General features: G+C 42.5%; 1 protein-coding gene across 3 annotated transcripts in view; it reads right to left on the bottom strand.

The window, feature by feature from the left end:
* The window catches only part of EXOC2 (exocyst complex component 2), a 156927-nt gene that overhangs the window by 80400 nt on the left and 55883 nt on the right, over window positions 1-20644 (bottom strand). For all 3 annotated transcript variants that reach the window (XM_075585813.1, XM_075585815.1, XM_075585814.1), the window contains exons 7-11: window positions 18284-18364; window positions 5252-5397; window positions 4852-4933; window positions 3213-3315; window positions 2329-2447 (exon numbers count right to left, since the gene is read on the bottom strand). In XM_075585813.1, the coding sequence (XP_075441928.1) occupies window positions 2329-2447; window positions 3213-3315; window positions 4852-4933; window positions 5252-5397; window positions 18284-18364 (531 nt within the window). The remainder of the gene's footprint in view (window positions 1-2328; window positions 2448-3212; window positions 3316-4851; window positions 4934-5251; window positions 5398-18283; window positions 18365-20644) is intronic.

Genomic DNA, 20644 nt, shown 5'->3' on the forward strand with positions numbered 1-20644 from the left:
AAGAAGAACAGCAACATTTTGTTATGGCGAGTAGAGCAGATTGCTGCTTTAAGTGGTTTCTTTCTTCTAACTTGCAATGATCATCTTGATTTTACTTTTGTTTGTTTGCACAGACCAACTTCTAAACTCGCTCTCTTTCTCTCTCTTTGTTCTCCTTCCCAGACCACCATAGGTTCGCTGTAATTTGGTAAGTTTCACCAAGCCCATGGACACACACACACACACTGCAAATGGCACAGCTCCTCTCTCCGGAGTCCAGCTCTGTCTGGGATGACTGCTCTGCTCTTACCTCTGCTATCCATCACTAAGCTGTCCAATAAAAACTAGGAGGATGGAGATAAGAGATGTTTGTGTAAATGACATGCCACTGACTAGATGGGGAGAACTTATCCAATGCGTGCTCTGTGTTAATGCCTGCCAGGACAAACTGACAGTGAGGATTTAGTGAGCTGTAGAGGGTTAAGATGACCTGCCCTGTTACATGACCTCTTTACGACTGTATGACTTAGTAATAAAAATAGCATATTGCTAGAATCCTACAGGGATCAGCATTCCCTTTGTCTGCTCCAAAGTTTGCTATTTTTAAGAATTTTGTGAAAAATAATTTTATATTTATAGCAACGTCACAAAACAAATTGCTGAAGAAAACTACAAATGAGCAAAGAGAGGAATGTTTTCTTTTATGTTGATATTGGAATTGTGCAAAAGCAGAAAAGAGTAAACCGTTAGAAAATACTGAATGCTGTTAAAGCAGCTCCTCCCCCCCCCTGCAAGTAAAACACACATACTGTTAATACAGGTTGCCTGATATTTTCTTCTATCTTGTATTTGAAACTGAAAGGTCACATAGCACGGCACAAAATAAACAAAACATGGAACCACAAAGTAGTCATGCGTCTCAGTAATTTGGATTTGTACAGTATTTTGTGCAGTGCTCTGGGCCTTTGTTCAATTCTACATTGCTTTGCCGTTTGCTGCCTGATAATACAGTACTGATCTCACATCCCTATTTTCACTTGGTGACATGTGCATGAATATTTTTTTAATATTGTATCCCCCATTGCTTTTCATGCTAGACACCTGTTTAGCTGGTGGGGCAGCGTGGCTTGTCAACTCTGTCATTTTCCCATCATGGTAACAAATGTTAATTTGATCACGTGTACTACATAAGCCCTCCGTGCAGTGATAAACCATCAAGTGTATAAGGCCTCGGGCCACGCTGAGCTGTGCTCCTGCTCTGCCTCGCCTGCTCAAGCTGGTGCTTTTTTTCATCCTGGCAGGTGAGGCAGTGAGCGCACTTTGGGGGCGGGGCAAAGGCGTGGCGGGAGGTGGAGCTAGTCCCTCGCTCCCATTGGATGTTTGCGGTCACGTGACCGCTCCTCCGCTCCCCTCAGCACGGAAATTTAAACCTGCCTGTCTCCTGAAATTTTCTGAGCCTCCTCATGCATGCGGAAGCGGCTCCTAAAGCTGCGCTGATTACAGATGCAGGGGGTAAGTGCATCTGCTCAGCGCGGCTCAGCGGGGTCTGCATTACCATGGCCCTGGCCTTATTGGTTTTTAAGATAATAATAGTAAGGCTGACTATGCTAAGTTATGCATTAAGTAAAACAGACTATTCACCCCTCTACTACCTGTACCTGTTTCACAAGAACATGACCCTGTTGTAAATATAAAATGATCTTAGCAACCATCATACTAACTGAAAGCAAAGAAGAAAGGGAATGACAAATATCTATTCTACAGGTGTGGGAAAAACAAACTATATTAAGATTACTTGCTTACCAACTTCTACCATCTCCTATTTAACACTCATCATTTTCCTCCTTCTGTCGCACTAATGATATCGCTTACAGCATGTAACAACTTCTAATTATATAATGTATTACTTACTATTCACTATAATAAAAAACATAACAAATTAACGATGTTAAAAGTTGCAGGTGTGACACCATGTGACAAATGTCTCTGACCCATAAGCGTGCCCTCACCCAAGATCTATCATTAAATCACAGACAATCTTGCTTTGGAATCCTCGAATGGGGAATATCCCAATGTGGAGAATATTAAGCCTGTGAATATGACAAACATAACTCATTATTAGAAGTTGGGAAATAGGCATTTGTGATGCTGCACGTTTGTAATTTAATGGTACAAAATGGTCACGTTTGTGGTCCATAGATCGAGATTGTGAAAGTGAATATGTTTCAATTTCAGTTTTGTACATAAAATCTCTTCTTTATATAAACACTGCCTGAATCCTTGCTAGGGAAGAGTTAAGAACAACAAGCTACTGAGTGTTTGCATATATATATACATAGCTGCCCTTGCCTTTGAGTTCTTTCACGTAGCCGTCCTTACAGCTGTGCATGAGCTGAAGAATCCATTTGTGCTGGGCTCCAATACATTGCCAAGCAGGGTCACCCAGAGCGTGGAGATCGGAAAGATATCTGCAAAAGCAGAGCTAGAGATCAAAGATCAGCCTCCTACTGCAATAACAAAGCTAAGTCAGGATCATGTGTTTTCTTTTTCTCTGTCTTATGGGCCAATTCTGGTGCCTCCATGTTCTTTTTGCAAGCTTCATGGTTTGTGTCTATTACTCTATATTCAAGTTTTGTCAGGAGTTACTTGTCACTTCAGCTTCAAAGGGCTTAACGTGAACAGCAGAATTAACCCGGGTGTCAAATCTAGAGGCCAAACCTGACCACACTGAAGTACTGGCTTGTTAAACAATTGTCATATCTCAACCATAAATTTCAATTATTATTTATTTACTTTACTTTTCCCCCCTCCCCTTCTGGTAAACCAGGCATCATCGCTGGAATTCACAAGCTTCTGATACTGGGTATCATAACTCATCCCCCACACCCCAATATGTGCAAGTTGAACAGCAACAAAAAAAAACTGAGAAAGAAAGCACACCGTAAAATGTTCGATCAAGAGTTAAATATCTAGAATTTATGGGTAGGAAGACATTCACAACATGCCATACCTACCATTTACATTGTAAATTGATGTAGGCAAAAAGGATCCTAGGAATTGGTATGCAAACGAGCACATATTAAACACTACTAGCTTCCATATCGCTGTTTCTGTTTTTCAATCCCTCACCCAGTACTGTACAACGGTGCAAATCTCGTAACATTACATCGAGCCATATGGTGCTTGTATTTGGAAAAAAATAGGGGGAGAAAGATCAGTGAAATACTGGTTACCTGATGTAACGTTTCTGGTCATGCAAAGTGGATGGAGTTTCCAACAACTTGTCCAAAAGTAATTTCCTTAAAGCTTCAATTCGAGTTTCTACTTCAACATACACTAGAGAAATGGAACAAGCGCTTTAGCATACAGCACATGCATTACGATAATGAAGTAAACATCAGGAGTGGAGGCAATAAATGGATTTCAGAGTACCAACAAAACTTATCCTTTTCATTGAGGAGTAAGTCACAGTTTGCATGTGTAGACTTATGTTCAGAATTCAGGATTATTATCATTAGATTTTGTCACAGTTTGCATGTGTAGACTTATGTTCAGAATTCAGGATTATTATCATTAGATTTTGGGTAACACATTTACCAAGTAAGTGAACATGTAAACCTTAAATGAATAAAAGTTCAGAAACCTACCTTTCCTGGATAACTTAGCAGGACCTTTAATACAGAAAACTACCAAAACTGCAGCTTTCTGAAAAAAAGGGAGCTTTAGACCAGTGATTTCCAACACGGAGTTCAGAAACCCAAGGGGTTTGTGAGGTGTTGGCCCCCAAAAATATGTAATGGCGGATCCCAGGCAGTATTGTCGGTTCTTGAGCCCAAGTGCACTTGTGATGCCCTAAACGGCTCCTTAGTGTGGGTGGTATAGCGCTCAATTACAGCAGGAGCTTCCAAAGTCACTTCCCACAATGCTTTGCATCCACAGTGGCAAGGCATTGTGGGGCCTTACTTTGGAAGCTCCTGCAGTAAGTGCCAGCTACACCACAAATGCAGTCTGTACAAGCACAGAGGTGCAGTTTGGGGCCTTATTAAGTGTGGGTTTCCCCCAAGAGCTCAGGATACTATACTGCCTGGGATCTGTCAAACCATATTTTAGCAATAGTCTGATGAGTAGACAATACAGGCATACCCCGCTTTAAGTACACTCACTTTAAGTACACTCGTGAGTAAGTACATATCGCCCAATAGGCAAACGCCAGCTCACGCATGCGCCTGTCAGCACGTCCTGAACAGCAATTTCGGCTCCCTACCTGTACTGAAGCTGTGCGCAAGTGGGGAGAGTATAGAGCCTGTTACAAATGCATTATTTACATCAGTTATGCACGTATATGACGATTGCAGTACAGCACATGCATCGATAAGTGGGAGAAAATGTAGTGCTTCACTTTAAGTACATTTTTGCTTTACATACATGCTCCGGTCCCATTGCGTACGTTAATGCGGGGTATGCCTGTATGATCTATTAATTAGGGGTTCGTGGAACAAGCATTTCTGAGCAGGGGGTGCACAATGTAAAAAAGGCTGGGAACCACTGATCTAGAGGACGACAATTCAACTGCAGAACTATAAGCCTGATATTGATGAGGATTAGAGACAGAATAGTGTCTTTTAAGTAGATAGTACTGCTGTTAAGTATTCAATAAACTTATATTTGCTTTAAAGTAGCAATCACTTTTACCCTGATAATGTTGTTTCCCCATTAGCTGAACAGGCTGAAGTTTGCTACTTTCAGCTCTCGGGACGTCTGGTTCCTGAGAAGACATTTTTGTTCCGCAGCTTAATTTCAGTTTTGTGGATGTTACTTCTTCAAATACCCTATGCAGACAACAAAATCACATCCAAGAAAATAATTTCTCACCTTTCTTAAACACTTGAACTTCAGTCTTCCCAAACAAGGACTTCGCTTTTTCATAATCATTAATGACCACATCATAGTCACCCTTAATGAGAGAGGGGGGGAAAATTATGTCGCAAGCTAATCGATTTATATAAAAAATATCCTACATGTCTTGTATTCTTTTAATTACATTAGTATGGTAGGACACTCACTAATATAAAAAATATTAAAAAGGCATATACAATACTCCTTTAAATTAACATCATGCTAAAAGTGCCACAGTACTAAAAAGGTTAAAAATATTAAAAGATAAATTATCAATAAATGTGGTCAATATATCTAGAACCAGACATTCCACTAATATAAGTAGAATAAGAAGAACCCATTGTTGTCTTGATCTGACCACAGGGCAGATGTTCACCTTTTGAATATTCTTTTCGATGTTGAGAGGAAGGTTGAACAGAAACTTGAACCTCTGGAGGACATTGAGGGCATTTCGAGTGGAGTCTGCCTTATCCTTTCGACCCAGCACTTCCTGGAACAAGGTATCCGCAGTTGTGCTTGCGCCTGGTAAGAGAAAAAAATATTGAGCAGCATTAAACAAAGCATGACGAGACTTCCTGTGACGTCATCGGGAATGGAAGCCTAGAGGGGGAGCTCCTGAGACCCTCGCATGTATAATACAAACTAAGCAAATTTCCAACTTACAAAAAAACTCAGAAAAACGTCCTAAAGGAGTAGGAACGCTCCAGGATGGCAGCGAAGTCCAAACAACCGACAGCACCGGAGATTAGCCATTTTTTAGGGGGCCCCCAACATGCGGTGAAGCCAAGTGATCAGGCCCAGGCTGAAAAGGAGACGTGCTCTAAGGGCCCAGCGGGGCAGTGAGGGAGATAGCGGCGAAATAACAAGGCCGTACTTGGAAGAATTCATCTCCAGAATGTGTGACAGAATGAGGCAAACCTTCCATGCTGAACTCAGATCAGCAATTTCAGAATGAAAGGAGGAAATCTTGACCATAGGCCAGCGGACCACAGAATTGGAATCTAAAATGGAGGATTCCCTTCAAATGCAAGCGGCCACGGACGACGAGATTCTAAAACTAAACTATGAAATTAAACTCCTTAAAGAGACTCAAGAAGATCATGAGAACAGGTAAAGGAAGCAAAATATAAGAATACGAAATATTCCAGAGGCCATAACAAATGAAGAATTAAAACCTTACCTGAATAGACTGTTCTCTGTAATTAATCCTGAACTACAGGAGAGAGAATTAGAGATGGATCAGGCTCACAGGGCCCTGGGGCCGCGAATGGAAGATCCAATAAGGTGCAGAGACGTGATAGACTGCATCATTTCACCACAAAGGAGAAGCTAATAAATGGTTGTAGAGAAATGGGGGATATACCATTCGAAAACCGCACCCTCCAAATATTCAATGACCTATCCAAGATCACGGTCGCAAGAAGAAGAGAACTGAAACCGATCACCTCTGTCCTAAGGGAAAGAGGAATTAAATATAGGTGGGGGTTCCCATTCAAACGGATGGTGCTCAAAAACGGGAAACAAACCTCACTACGTTACCCAGAAGAGGGAGTTTCCTGCATACCCTCGGAATTTTGCCATCGGAGGGATCCGGCTCGTCGCAGAGAAGCAGGGGCCCAAGTCGCACCGGAGCTCCCCCGCGAGCATCTGAGAGATTGGCCTCATTGAACCACCGGGGGGCCCTCGCAGGGACGCTGAGACCGGGAAGGATTTCCCCCCCCTCCCTCTACCCCTGCCCTTTCAGCACAGCACTACGGAAAACTGCTAGAGACCCTTCAGACCTAACACAAAGTTTAAATCTAAATAAATGGTTAAGAACAAGATCACCTACCCCGTTTGCTGGCGACCTGGTCGGGTGGCCCGCGAGCCTTGTGGAAGACGGCGAATCGTGAAGACATACCCCTTATAGAGCGCCTAAGATCTGGTGCGGACGGAGGAGCAGAGCATCTGTCTGGATGAGGACGGCGGCGGCATCAACCAACAAGATGGCGACCTGCCCACGCGTAGTTCGTCCAGCCAGCACCGCGGGGGCGGAGATCGGGCCTCAGCCTGGGGGCAGGGTGGCTGGTCCCTGCTGCGGACTACTTCTCAATAAATAAAGGCTCAGCAGAGGCACCCTCAATGTTGTGGGAAGCACATAAGGCCACAATCAGGGGTGTATTCATATTGGTGGCCTCCCACAGGAAAAGGCTCAAACAAAAAATACATAAAGAACTATCAGACAAGATAGTACAACTAGAACAAAAACACAAAGCTAACCCTTCGAAGTCAATATACAAAGCTCTATCGGAAGCCAGACTAGAAGTTAAAAAGATATAATTAGACGAAGTAGAGAGATCATTAAAATGAACTAACCAATTATATTACGAGAAGGGGAACAAGGGAGATAAAATACTGGCAAGCAAATTAAGAGGGGTTAAAGCCAGATCCCAAATACCAGGCATCAGATGCAAAAACTATCAGATCACCTACGATGACCAGGAGATAGCCAGAGAGTTTTCTAAATTCTATGCAAATTTATATGATCTGAATTTGTCAGAAGGGCTTCCTCATACATCGAACTCAGACGCTATTTCAAAGTACTTAGAATCCTGCAACCTCCCCCAACTATCTGACTTGGACAAATCTAACCTAAACTGTAAGATCACACAAACAGAGCTAACAAATATGATCAAAAACCTCAAATCAAATAAGTCCCCGGGTCCTGATGGTCTGAAAAATATCTACAACAACATTTTTTCACGAATCTTGCTCCAACATTGCTCGAGATGTTTAACTCATTCTTGGAGTGAGATCACGACAAATATGTCAACCGCCAGCCTAGCAATTATCCACAACCAGGCCGTGACCCCCTCTAGTGTGGCAGCTGCCGTCCCACATCCCTATTAAATTCGGACATCAAAATTTATAGCAAAATTCTTGCAAACAGTCTAAATCCAATCCTGCCAGGACTGATTAATATAGATCAAGTTGACTTTATAACTGACAGGCAAGCATCAGATAATACCAGAAAAATAATCAATATTATAGACCAGGTAGAATACACCAAATAAAAGGCGATCCTACTCAGTCTTGATGCAGAAAAGATACTGTGGGTAGAATAGAACCCCAATGGAGAGCACTCTGCAGATGCACAATATACAGGGGACAGGAATAAGGGTGTATGTAGTGATGAGTGAATTGTGCACGTTAAAACACTTTATTAGAGTCTTGACTCAAGGTTAAAATACAGACGCTAAGTACCAAAGATAAATGAGACTCATGTGAGCCAAAAAAGCGCAGCGAAAGTAAAATATATGTGCCAGGTCTCACGTTGGAGTGTAAGCAAATATCCCTGATGATATGTGCGGGTCACAGCTTGGTGGTATCAAAACCCCATTGGAATCAGTGAGTGTAGTATTTAAACACAGACACAGCCACTAGTGGCTGAATATATACACGTACCGGGTAGTGGTATGTGTGATAGTAGTCTTAATCACACAATATACACAGGTTGGTACACCAAGTGAGTGTGATAATAGTCTTAATCACACAATATACGCAGGTAGGTACATAAGGTAGGTGCACATATAGTATACACGGTGGAGTATAGCAGGTAAGTATATCTGCTTCTGTGCTCCTGATCAGCAGGTCACTGCTGTGTTGCCTGTGTAATGCTGCAAGTCTAATTGCTGCAGTAATATTAAGAGCACTTACACATGCTCTCTAGCCACTACCGTTTTGCAGCTGGCATAGGGGGTGTAACTGCAACAGATTAGAAGGTCGTGCATCCAATGGGTGGAAAAAATAAAATTGTAGTACACAAGTAGTGTCTACATACACTTAGAACTATAAAAAACGTGAGGAGCTGGTCATATAAAGAACGAACAGAGATCGTGTAATGCTCAGTGGCTATGAATATATGGGCTAATGCTCCGTTGCTCAGTAGACCCACAGTCTCTGCTCGCGTGAATAAAGTAGAGATTTAGTCTTTCATGCTAACTCTCTGTATGGGAGTTAGTTTGGGTGCAGGACACGCTCCGATCACGAGCGTTAGTCCCGCCCCCTTGACGTAATGACGTCACTGCCGACGTACGTTTCGCTTAGGCAAAAGCTTTCTCAAGGCTGGGCGGGGCATAGGTACTGCCCCCACCTTTTATTAAGGAGCGTGAGCTTTGATAGGTTACTCATGTCCCTATTCTGGTATGCCAGTTAGGTACTTCGCGTACTTAGGATAGAGGTTAGGTTCAAGTCCTAAGTTAAAATAGACTGCTGCCCCTAGTGTCCATGACAGTAATGGGATATGATGAGTGAATCCCTATCTCTTAATAGACTCTGTGTTATGCTTATAGGGGCTGCATAGGCTGGCAGTTGTACACACAGGGGTGTGGAGGATGACAGTAAGGAGGTGTGAGGTACTCCAATATGATCTATGATCACTGAATTGTGGAAATGCCCTCAGGGCATGGCACTTGTGGACCTAAGGGCTGCTTCTACACTCTATATAAATGGACTATAGACAAAGCCCTCATTTAGCCCCCTTGGGCTCAGGGTCTGTAGGGTGTAGATCCACCGGGACTCTTTTTTTAAAAGCTCTTGGTCCCAGTTCCCTTTACGGATGCCCATGGACAGTTGGTCTATGCCCTTGAAGGTGAGTACCGTGTGGTCTCCCTGGTGCTGCTCGTTGACGTGCCTCGCCACCGGGGTGTCCACACCATTTCTGATGTTACCCAAATGTTCAAGGACCCTGATCCTGAATGGGCGCCTGGTTTTCCCTATATATTTCATAGAGCAAACGCACTCTGCCATATAGATGACTCCTGGGGTTTTGCAGTTAATAAACTTGCGTATGTTGAATTGTCGTGTGTTATCCCAGTTTTTGAATGTTTTCGCATTAACTATGACCGAGCAAGCTTTGCAATTCTTGCAGCTGAAGTTGCCTGCTGGTCTCATAGGGAGCCAGGTGGTGTTGACCGGGGCCTCAAAGTGGCTGTTAACCAACCTATCTCGTAAGTTTTTAGACCGACGGCTGGTCATTTCCGGATATGGTTTAAGCACTTCCTTGAGGTCCTCGTCAGCTCTAAGGATGTGCCAATGTCTGTTAAATGCACTCCTTGCTTTGGTCCACTGTTCATTATACGTGCCTATAAATCTGATAGTTTTTTCAGAAGTGATCTCCATTTTTTCTTTCAATAGATCCACCCTAGGGGTGTTTTTGGCTCTTTTATACGCCTTGTGGATCATATTCTTAGAGTACCCTCGTTCGAGGAATCTCTCCTTCATCAGTGAGGCCTGATTTTCAAATTCCATATTGTCTGTGCAATTTCGTTTTATTCGCAGGAACTGTCCCACGGGGATGCCTTTAATAAGGTTTGGTGGGTGATGGCTGGTAGCCCTTAGTATACTGTTTGTCGCAGTACTCTTTCTATAAATGGTACTGCCAATCAACCCATTTTCTCCAATTTGCACTGTGAGGTCAAGAAAATTAATTCTGTCGGGACCAATCTCATACGTCAATTTGAGATTGTGTGTGTTATTGTTCAGGCCATCGATGAAGGTCTTGAGGAGATCTGACGATCCTCTCCACATCAAGAACACATCATCGATGAACCTGTACCACATCTCAATATGGTCCGCAAAAATCTCATTCTGTTCACCAAAAACCACTTCTGCCTCCCACCAGCCCAGGTACAGATTGGCATAGGACGGGGCACATTTGGTCCCCATCGCTGTGCCCTGGGTCTGGTGGTACATTTTATTATTAAAGATGAAGTAGTTCTTGGTGAGGACATACTCCAGGAGTTTGACCAAAAAAGTGCTATGGTCCTTAAATGGCATCCCTCTCGCTCTCAGGAAATATGTAACAGCCTCTAGGCCCTTCGTGTGTGGTATAGAGGTGTATAGGCCCTCCACATCTAGTGACACTAGGATAGTATCTTGGGTCACCACAATATCATTCAGCTTATTCAGGATATCCTTCGTATCCCTGAGGTGGGATGGGAGGGCTGTTACAAATGGTCTTAAAACCTGGTCGATGTAGTTACTGGCATTTTCGGTTAAATTCCCAATGCCAGACACAATAGGGCGTCCTGGGGGTGGGTTCTGTTTCTTATGTATTTTGGGTAATGAGTAGAAAGTCGCAATCTTAGGGAACTGGACGAAGATAAAGTCCATCTCACTTTTCGTAATTAAATTACTCTGGAAAGCATCTGACAGAATCTTGTGGAGTGCTTTCTGATACTCTGGGGTGGGATCACTTGTAAGTACCTCATAACAAGTCCTGTCAGAGAGTAGGCGTAAATTCTCTGTAACATAATCCTCACTTGATGCAGAAAAGGCCTTTGACAGGATTCATTGGGTTTTCCTGGACAAAACCATGCAATCTTTTGGATTCTCTGGGCCTTTCCTGGAGGGGGTCAGAGCACTATATTACTCTCCCATGGCTCTGGTTAAACTACCAGGCAATAATCGTGGATCAATAAGTATTAAAAACGGCACAAGACAGGGATGTCCGTTGTCCCCTCTCCTTTTTGCACTTTCTATAGAGCCCCTAGCGCAACAATCAGACTGCCCCCGGACATACAGGGGATAGATATTGGCGTAGAACATACAAGATATCATTATTCGTAGATGATGTTATACTGACATTAGCAAACCCTGTGATCTCACTACCAAACCTGATACAGTCTCTGGGAGAGTTTGGCAGACTATCAGTATACAAAATAAAAAGGGACAAGTCAGAGGCCCTTCTGGGCCCTGAACTCCAAAGCCTACAACAAAAATTTAACTTCAAATTTAACTTCAAATGGCGAAATGTCTTAAATATCTTGGGATCACTATCTCTAAACACTACGAATCTCTTTATCAGTGCAATTACCCTACTTTATTCAGGAAAAATCAAAAAGGACTTACTGGACTGGAGCAACCACCAGATATCTTGGTTCGGAAGAATATCAGTAAAAATGAACATTCTCCCAAGGCTTCTGTATCCAGACCCTCTCAATCCACGAAAAGAACTGAGAACTTTACAAAATCAAATTTTCAGATTTATATGGCAGGGAAAGAGACCCAGAATCCCTAGATCGGTTTTACTGGCCTCCAGATCAAGAGGGGAAATGGGAATGCCAGACATAACTAGGTACTTCCACGCAGCACAGCTACGCCAAGTTGTAGTGTGGAACGCGGATCCGGACAAGTATTGTTGGGTGGAAATGGAGTCCAAGTATTCAAAGGACTACCCAATACCTGACACGCTTTGGCGATCGGGAAAAAAGGACGCAGGACAGAGGACTAGAACTAGGACCAAAAAAGTTCACATTGAATCGGTGGTCCAAGGTAAAGGGAAAATATAAATTCAACTCGACTGTTTCCCAGCTCCTGACGATTTTCGACAACCCTGACTTCCCACCGGGAATAAGAACGAATTACTTTGACCAGTTCAAAAATAATAATACCACACGGATAGGGGATTTTTTCCATAAGGGAAAACTTCTGAGCCTTCATGAGAACAAGCAGATTTATCAAGTCCCAGACTTACCAGCCTTCCAATATATACAAATAAGGCCGCGCTTATAGTGACGGCGATGCGACGTCGCCCGAAAACAAATGCATTGCCGCCACTGCATGCGCTTATAGTAAGCGCAACGGCGACAATGCGACGGAACGAAAACTGGTACCCGGCAAAATGTGATTTTTCAAGGGCTGTCGCCTCATGTGACAGCCCTTGAACCAATCAAATGCCAGGAAACCCATGACGCCGCCGCCCAGCGAAATATAACTTTCGCCTGTGGCGACAGGTGACGTCACCCATCGTGTCGCCGTCGCAATCGACGGCACTATACGCGCGGCCTAAGACACTTTATGCTGTCCACTCTGGGGAGGTCGGGGTTGCCGGAACTCACGAAGTTCTAAGCTCTCTGCAAAGATGCAGATTATAAGAATTGTCTGATAAGAATTTATAGTATGCAGGGATTGAGGCGGCAGGGAATACCCCGGCCCATAGACATATGGTCAGATGGGCCAACGACTTGGGAACTGAAATTGACTGGGATGACATATGGGATAACGCGGCCAAAACATCCATCTGCACAATCACAAAAGAAAACATCTACAAAAATAATTTATCAATGGTGCCTAACGCCCGCAAGATTAAAGCAGATCTTCCCTGAAACCTCAGACCAATGTTGGAGGGGATGTTGGCAGGTTGGCAATATGGTTCACATCAGGTGGGATTGCACAGCAATACAGATATATTGGAGAATGATAAGGGCAATTATAAAATATACTACTGATCCGTATATCCCACTTGACCCCCTGGTATATGTGTTGGCCAAGCCGATTGTCGAGACCAATACCCCGACCAAATGCCTTGTCTCACATATACTGACGGGTGCCAGATGCGCAATAGCGGCAGCCTGGAAATGCCCATCGCCCCCCTCCAAGCAAATGGTCATAAACAGAATAGGGGAAGTAATGCTGATGGAAAGACTCTCTGCCCTCCTCAGACATACAACGGAAAAGTTTCATAAGACCTGGGACCCATGGTTTGAAACTCAAACCTAGAGGGCCTTTGGGCTAAGCCAGAGAGATAACAGAAGTGAGATGGAACAAAAACTGTTTATGTTTTATTTTCATTATGTTATGTTTTATGTTGTCTTAATCATCTGAAATAACAGCAAATGGATGCAAAGGGCCGATGGTGCCCATAAAGACTTCTTTATGTAATGTTATGAATACTGCTTGTATTAACTTTCGATGAAACTCAATAAAAAATATTTGTACGAAAAAAAAAAAAAAAGCATGACGCCGGGAACAAGTTCACGAGAAGAATCTCCTTCTATATTGTCTTTTTCAACAGTTTGGGGCGAAGAAGAAAAATTGTGACATTTTAACTTATTGGGTGGTGTTCTACAAAACACAATGCAGTTGTCTTTCCATTTACTGTGAATAGCCCCCACGAGTGAAAGCAGAAAGTACATTTCATGTATCGAACAGATTATAAAGCCTCACCCCTACTTTATAGCCCTGGAGATGCCTGTAAATACAGCTAAACCCCGTTATAACGCGCCTCGCTATACAGCGATTCGGTTATAACGCGGTTTTCCCGTGGCTCCCGTTTAAAAAAAAAAAATATGTTTTTTTAAAATTTTTTTTTTTTTGCACACACTGCACACACTGACACACACTGCTCACACTGACACACACACACACACACACACACACACACACACACACACACACACACACACACAACACATATACATAAATCAGCCTTACCTTGGGGATGATTGGTGAGGCATGTGGCTGCAGGGGGGGGGGGCGTGCCAGTGGGGGTGGTGCTGCGGTGGAGGGGGATGATGGCTGCGGGGGCCCCCGATGCTGCGGGGGCTGGTGGGATGGCCCGGTGCAGCGCGGGGGGGCATGGGGAGGGGGGGGGCAGGACGACCCTGCGCTACGGCAGGGCCAGGGGTCCCTGTATTGCGGCGCGAGGGCCCTGTGCTGCGGAGGGGGGGAGCCGGACCGGAGGGGAATCCCCCCTCCCATCACGCGGTGACAGGGGAAGCTGAAGCCGGAGGGGAATCCCCCCTCCCATCCCCCTGACAGGGGGAAGCCGGGACCGCGGGGTAAATATGCACTGATGTGGCGGCCATTTTTTTTTTTTTAAATTAGCGCGACCCCGTTAGTAACGCGGTGGTCTCGGGGTGGACCCCGAGGACCGCGTTATAACGGGGTTTAGCTGTACTTTGCATACTCTATAGAATCCCTATGACTAAAAGCCAAATTTGACACGGTTTTGTAACTACATTTCTATTTATCTTTTCTATTTCATCCTTTTTGGGCATTTCTATTTCATCCTTTTTGAGCACATTTATTTATTTATTAATAAAATGTTTTACCAGGAAGTAATACATTGAGTTACCTCTCGTTTTCAAGTATGTCCTGGGCATAGTTAATATGACAAATAATACATGGTTACAAATACAGTTACATAAATGAACAGGGTATACATTATATACAATACATTGCATGCACAGTTAGAGAAGATGTATATTATAGGCTTATAAATTACAGTTACAGACCAGATTAAAATGTGAGACAGCTTTAGTTTTGAAAGAACTTAAACTGGTGTTGGATGTGAGAGTCTCTGGTAGGTTGTTCCAGTTTTGGGGTGCACGGTAAGAGGAGCGGCCGGATACTTTGTTGAGCCTTGGGACCATGAACAGTCTTTTGGAGTCAGATTTCAGGTGATAACTGCTGCATGTGGTAGGGGTGAAGAGCTTGTTCAGATAGGTGGGTAGCTTGCCCAGAAAGTATTTGATGGCAAGACAGGAAAGGTGAACTTTGCACCTGGACTCGAGTGTTGACCAATCTAGTTCTTTGAGCATTTCGCAGTGATGTGTGTTGTAGTTGCATTGGAGAACGAAATGACAAATTGAATTATAGAGGGTGTCAAGTTTGCCAAGGTGGGTTTGAGGTGCCGAGCCATATACTATGTCTCCATAGTCGATAATTGGCATTAGCATCTGCTATGCAATACACTTTCTGACCAGCAGGCTTAAGGAGGATTTGTTCCTGTAAAGTACACCTAGTTTGGCATAGGTTTTGGATGTCAGGGTATCAATGTGCATTCCGAATGTTAAGTGGGAGTCATACCATATGCCTAGGTATTTAAAACTAGTAACAGGGGTTAGGTTGGTGTTAGCGTTGGTTCTGATATGGAGCTCAGTCACTGGAAGCTTTAAAAATGTAGTCTTGGTCCCAAATACCATTGTTACAGTATTGTCAGTGTTTAAAAACAGTTTGTTTTGGGAAATCCAGTTTTCGAGTTTCAAAAAGTCAGACAGTATGTGTTCAAGGTCAGAGAGGCTATGGCTGTGTGCATATAGGATTGTGTCATCTGCATACATGTGTATTGAGGCTTCCTTACAAGCTGTGGGAAGATCATTGATGAACACTGAGAAGAGTAGGGGCCCCAGAACAGAGGCTTGCGGGACACCACAGGTGATATCCAGGGGGTTGGATTTAGAGCCTGAGATACCTTTAGTGCCTTTGCATCTGCTTTTTTATTGTGCACCTATTTGAATAGTAGAACAAAATGTTTTCTTTGGGAATAGCAATTCACCTATAGTACATTATTAATATTTGCAGTCCACAATTCAGATTTTCTGGTCTGACACGCTGGTGTAGCCCCTGAGGTTACAAAAGTGCTATTGTGATCACTAAATACAGGAGACCATTTATGTAGCTTGTAAATAGTTCACATTTTTCTACCCGTGAATTATCCTAATTATTCCTTTACCCAAAAGTAAAGAAAATAAGAAAGAAAACTGGAACCGTTTGGGGCCGTTTTGATCACTGCCAGCAGAAAGTCTCTACATTATCTGGTCTAGTGACCATACTTTAAGCAAAGATGAAAAAATTACATCAGTCTCTCTGGGTGGCTTGCGTGCCATATTCTCTCGTCAGCACTGTGGGTGGCCCGCTGTATTTGAACACAGCCTAGCTAAAATAATTGTTTAATACAAATAATGTTGAAACTCTGCTGGAATTTTACAGCTCTGAAGTAAAAACTTTTATGTGTGTGAAGCTGCTGTTTCCCTTTGCAGCACACATGATCTTGGTGGAAAAAAAAAAAAGACAATTTTTTTAAGCAGCTAAGCATGTAACAGGTTATTTTTAACTGATAATTTCTACGCGGTTTATAAAATGTAAATAGACTAATTGAAAAGAGGGGAATTAAAGATATCAATCTTAAGTGAAAACAACAAAATATATTACATAGATATACACAAATATATTGTTATGTATGCTTGTGCTGGCAAATATTACTTATTAGATGTGTGTATGCAGATAAATATATACGGTAGATATCTAAACAAACTAGTCTTTGATTTCAGATAAAAATGAACATGTACAATGTATTTGTGCCACTGGAACACCTGTGCAAGGTATAGAAGGTTGCACACATGCAATCCTCATATTACTGGTGTGAGTAAGTGCCCAATCATAGCAGAATGGACAGTGTGAGATCGTGTTCTTGATTTATAATTGGTTAAAACGTATCGCACTGTGAAGGCCTCGGACACCTGTACACCAATACACCGGGGGAGCCCCCAGTTCCATAGATAATTGTCTTTTTTTGTGGCAGTTTTACACAAACAAATTATATCTATGGCTGCCAGACCGAGCCCTAACCCAGCTGCCATTGTGTGTCCCGCAAGCACATACTCTGCCAGAGAGGTAAAACGTAGTGGGCCCACGGAGCAGCTATGGTTCAGGTGAGATAAAAGAAATATATATATGTATATATATGTATATATATGTATATATATGTATATATATATATATATATATATATAGAATCCCTTGCTGCAGTGGAAGCACTGTATGCTGGGTGATAATGGTGAAAGGCAGGGCTGCAAATGTGTCTAAGACATGCAAATGAACACACAATAATATTTCCATTTGCTATATGCTTTACTGTGGAGGGTTTTTGTAACTTTTTTTACCCAACACAACTTAACTAAGTGTGGTAAAACCTATCCAAAGCTTCATTTTGCAGAGCCTGTGTAACCAAACTCACACTGATGAGACCCTTTAAGGTTGAAACGGCTGTCTGTGGGTCGGTTTACTTGCTATGCATCTTACCCCAGGCTGTGCTGAAAAGATGTGAAATGCAGCAAGCATAAGCTTTAGGGGACCATGTTATATGGTTTTGAAGCAAAAGGTGGCACAGTGTGCTCATTTGCATGTCACTTCCCAGAATCCCTTGTTGCAGTGGGAGCATTGTATGCTGGGTGATAATGGTGAAAGGCAGGGCCGCAGAGTGGCCTACAACAAACTGCTGCACAATGCAGTGCAGGTCTTTGGCATCTCAATGGTTAAGGAGGAGACATGAAGCTGGTGGCCATGTTCTTCTGTTCAAGTGAAGGGAAAGCTTTGCATGCAATAAAGATAAATACTGTGAATCGCAGCATGGCCTACTGCACCAAAACATGATTTAAAAAAAGGAAGTGTGATTGGACATTTAACAAACAATAAACAGAAAAAAAAGGTAATTACTCAAATTTTTCAGTCAAGCAAAAAGGACTGACAGATTTACATAGATCATTACTTCGAAGGTGAAGTAGAAATCCTAACTGTAGTAGACTGAGCATGTTAGTGCAATAACAATTTCACAATGGAGAAAAACTCTGGTGTCTGAAACTTTTCAGTCAAAAAATGAGAGACCGTGTAAGGTGCAGTATTTTAGGTTTCCGCCCCATATTTAAATCTCGCTTTTGGCTGCAAAGTGAGCCTGAGTCACCGTGCATTAAATTAATTTGTGTTTTATAACTGCATTGGAAATAATGTCAGCGTTAGCAGAACTGGGATGAAAGGAAGCAATTTAGCTGTTAACGGACGTTTTGTTTGGGAATGTAAGACTTACTTTTCAGAACTTTCTCCAATTTTTGCGTCATGGACCCTTCCACTTTTTCCGTTCCTTCCACCTCCAATTTTTGATGGATTGCTGGAAAAAAAAAAGTCAAGTTATACGCTGTTCCCTGATGGTCTTTGCTTGCAACTTCAGTTCATTTATCTGTTGCACATCAACACCGTTATTGAATACTAAATGTGGATGTTCAACAATGCAGAGATTCAGTTGAGACATCCGTGTTTAGTATGTAATATTAATGATAAGTACAAAAACAACATCCATTCTAGGTAAGTTAGTATTTTATACATTTTTCTTTAGAAATCCTTCAATTTGCATTTCATCGTTAAGCAGCAAAAAAAATTTATTTGCTTGCGAGAGGAAATCACAATCTTCTTTTCCATCCTCATAACTATGCAATACAAGCACAGGCAGTCCTCTGTTATCCAACGGCATTCGTTCTGGAAGTAGCGTTGGATAGTGAAACCGTTGTAAAGTGAGTCCCATGTTAATAAGTGGCAGTGAGCGTTGGATAACGCATTCAGGTGTCGGATAACGCATTCCGGCGTCGAAAAAACGGCCCGTAGGGTTGCATTGTAAAGCGTTGGATATGCCATTCATTGTAAAGTGAAACGCTGGATGGCTACTGCATAAAAAGAGTAAGTAAGAGTCCCTGAACAGATTGACCAACAGGTTGGTTTACTGGTGATGTGCAAAGAAATGTAACGGTTACGAATGAAATCAAAAGGTGCCTAAACAGAATTCCCATATAAAGCTCGGCTGAATAAACGGAAAGCCATCACTTCCAGGCACAAAGCATTAGAAGAACATTCCATAATGCCCATCCACTACCAGTGAAGAATGAATGACATATACTGAGATATCTTTCATTCTTTTGTATGTATCAGTGAGATAAGAAATCATCTTAAGGGAAATAGCCACTACCTCTACTTATGCAATTGTGTTTTGCACATCTGCTATGTGCTGTGCATGGGTCTACTTACTGTCCAAAGATACGCAGGAAAGGAAAAGTCACAAAAAAAACGGAAATCTGGACATCACCATGTTTGGACATTGATATTTGATGCTTAATGTTTTTCTGATCATTGTTTTTATGGAGGTCCTGTACATGAAACAGGGTAGGGCATTCGCCATGGATAAAGGGCTATACCTGTTGATCTGCATAAGGAGTAATTGCCAACAGCAATAAAGTGAATACTTCAACTGCAGGTGATCTCTCCTTTTTATTTAAGGTCCTGAAAACATAATTAGTCACTCCAGATACAAACCGTATTACCTACTAGTGAGGCAAACAGTTGACCTAAATAAATGAGGGTCCTGCTAACCACATGCTTCCCCACAGGGTCATTAAAAACAAACAATAAATAATGTCATGTTTTTTGCCCCCCCCCCCATGTATTTACTGCATTCTAGGTTTGCAGGACGCTCTTCACCCTTTCACTGCCAGAAAACTCAATGAGCTGCCGGCACCGCTGGCGGTGAAGGGGTTAACACACACATGGTGACAGGTGGTGTGTGTATAAGAGTAAGGAAGCTGCTCGGTAGTCTCTGCAATGAAACAGCATTTCACTGTAACATGTTTACCTGCCAAAGCACGCGAAATGAAAGAAAGGAACCTTTTTTTGGGAGACTTTTGGTATTTTCTGATGTTTTCTCAGGAGTTTGAGGTAAGAGAAAACCCAGATCCCCTTTAATAGTAAAACCATTAAATTGCCATTTTCCGAGGTTCCTGTTCAATCCCCTGAGAAGCCTCAGCTTATATCCGACATCCCAACTGTCAAACAGGCAATTACATAATCCTACTGATGTTCACAGTTTAATTAATTTGGGAGGAACTGCCATAAAAATAAATATATCACACACAGCATATGGCACTAATGTGGCAGCTAATTAAAATGTTCCTGCAAAGAATTAGCACTCGTTACAGGAGAACACTGATAATGGATGTCGGGCAGTTAATATTTCAAATCATTGTAAATACATGAAATTGCAAGCAGGCAGAAATTAAGGCTGCACTGATTTGCAAGAAGAAGAACAACTTTTGCCTGTTCCATCTCCACATAAATTACAAACACCATTTATTACCACATTAAAGGACTCTTGCCTTTATCCCAGATTATTTATGTCATTATTATAGATATCCCTGCACCTAATAATAAGGCAGACTCCACCCCTCCCCCCCCCAAATTTTTTTTGAATTCATAACATAAACCAGGGCATTTTAACTAGTTCTACAAAGGGGCCAGGTCAGAAAGCACTTAGGCGTAGAAGGGTCACAAACTCATTGTAAAGGCATCCAAATACTTACTTTGCATGCATTTATAAGATCTGTATCATATATATTTGCATTACCTT

Source organism: Ascaphus truei, chromosome 2 (assembly GCF_040206685.1).
Source record: "Ascaphus truei isolate aAscTru1 chromosome 2, aAscTru1.hap1, whole genome shotgun sequence".
In the NCBI taxonomy this organism is placed as follows: domain Eukaryota; kingdom Metazoa; phylum Chordata; class Amphibia; order Anura; family Ascaphidae; genus Ascaphus; species Ascaphus truei.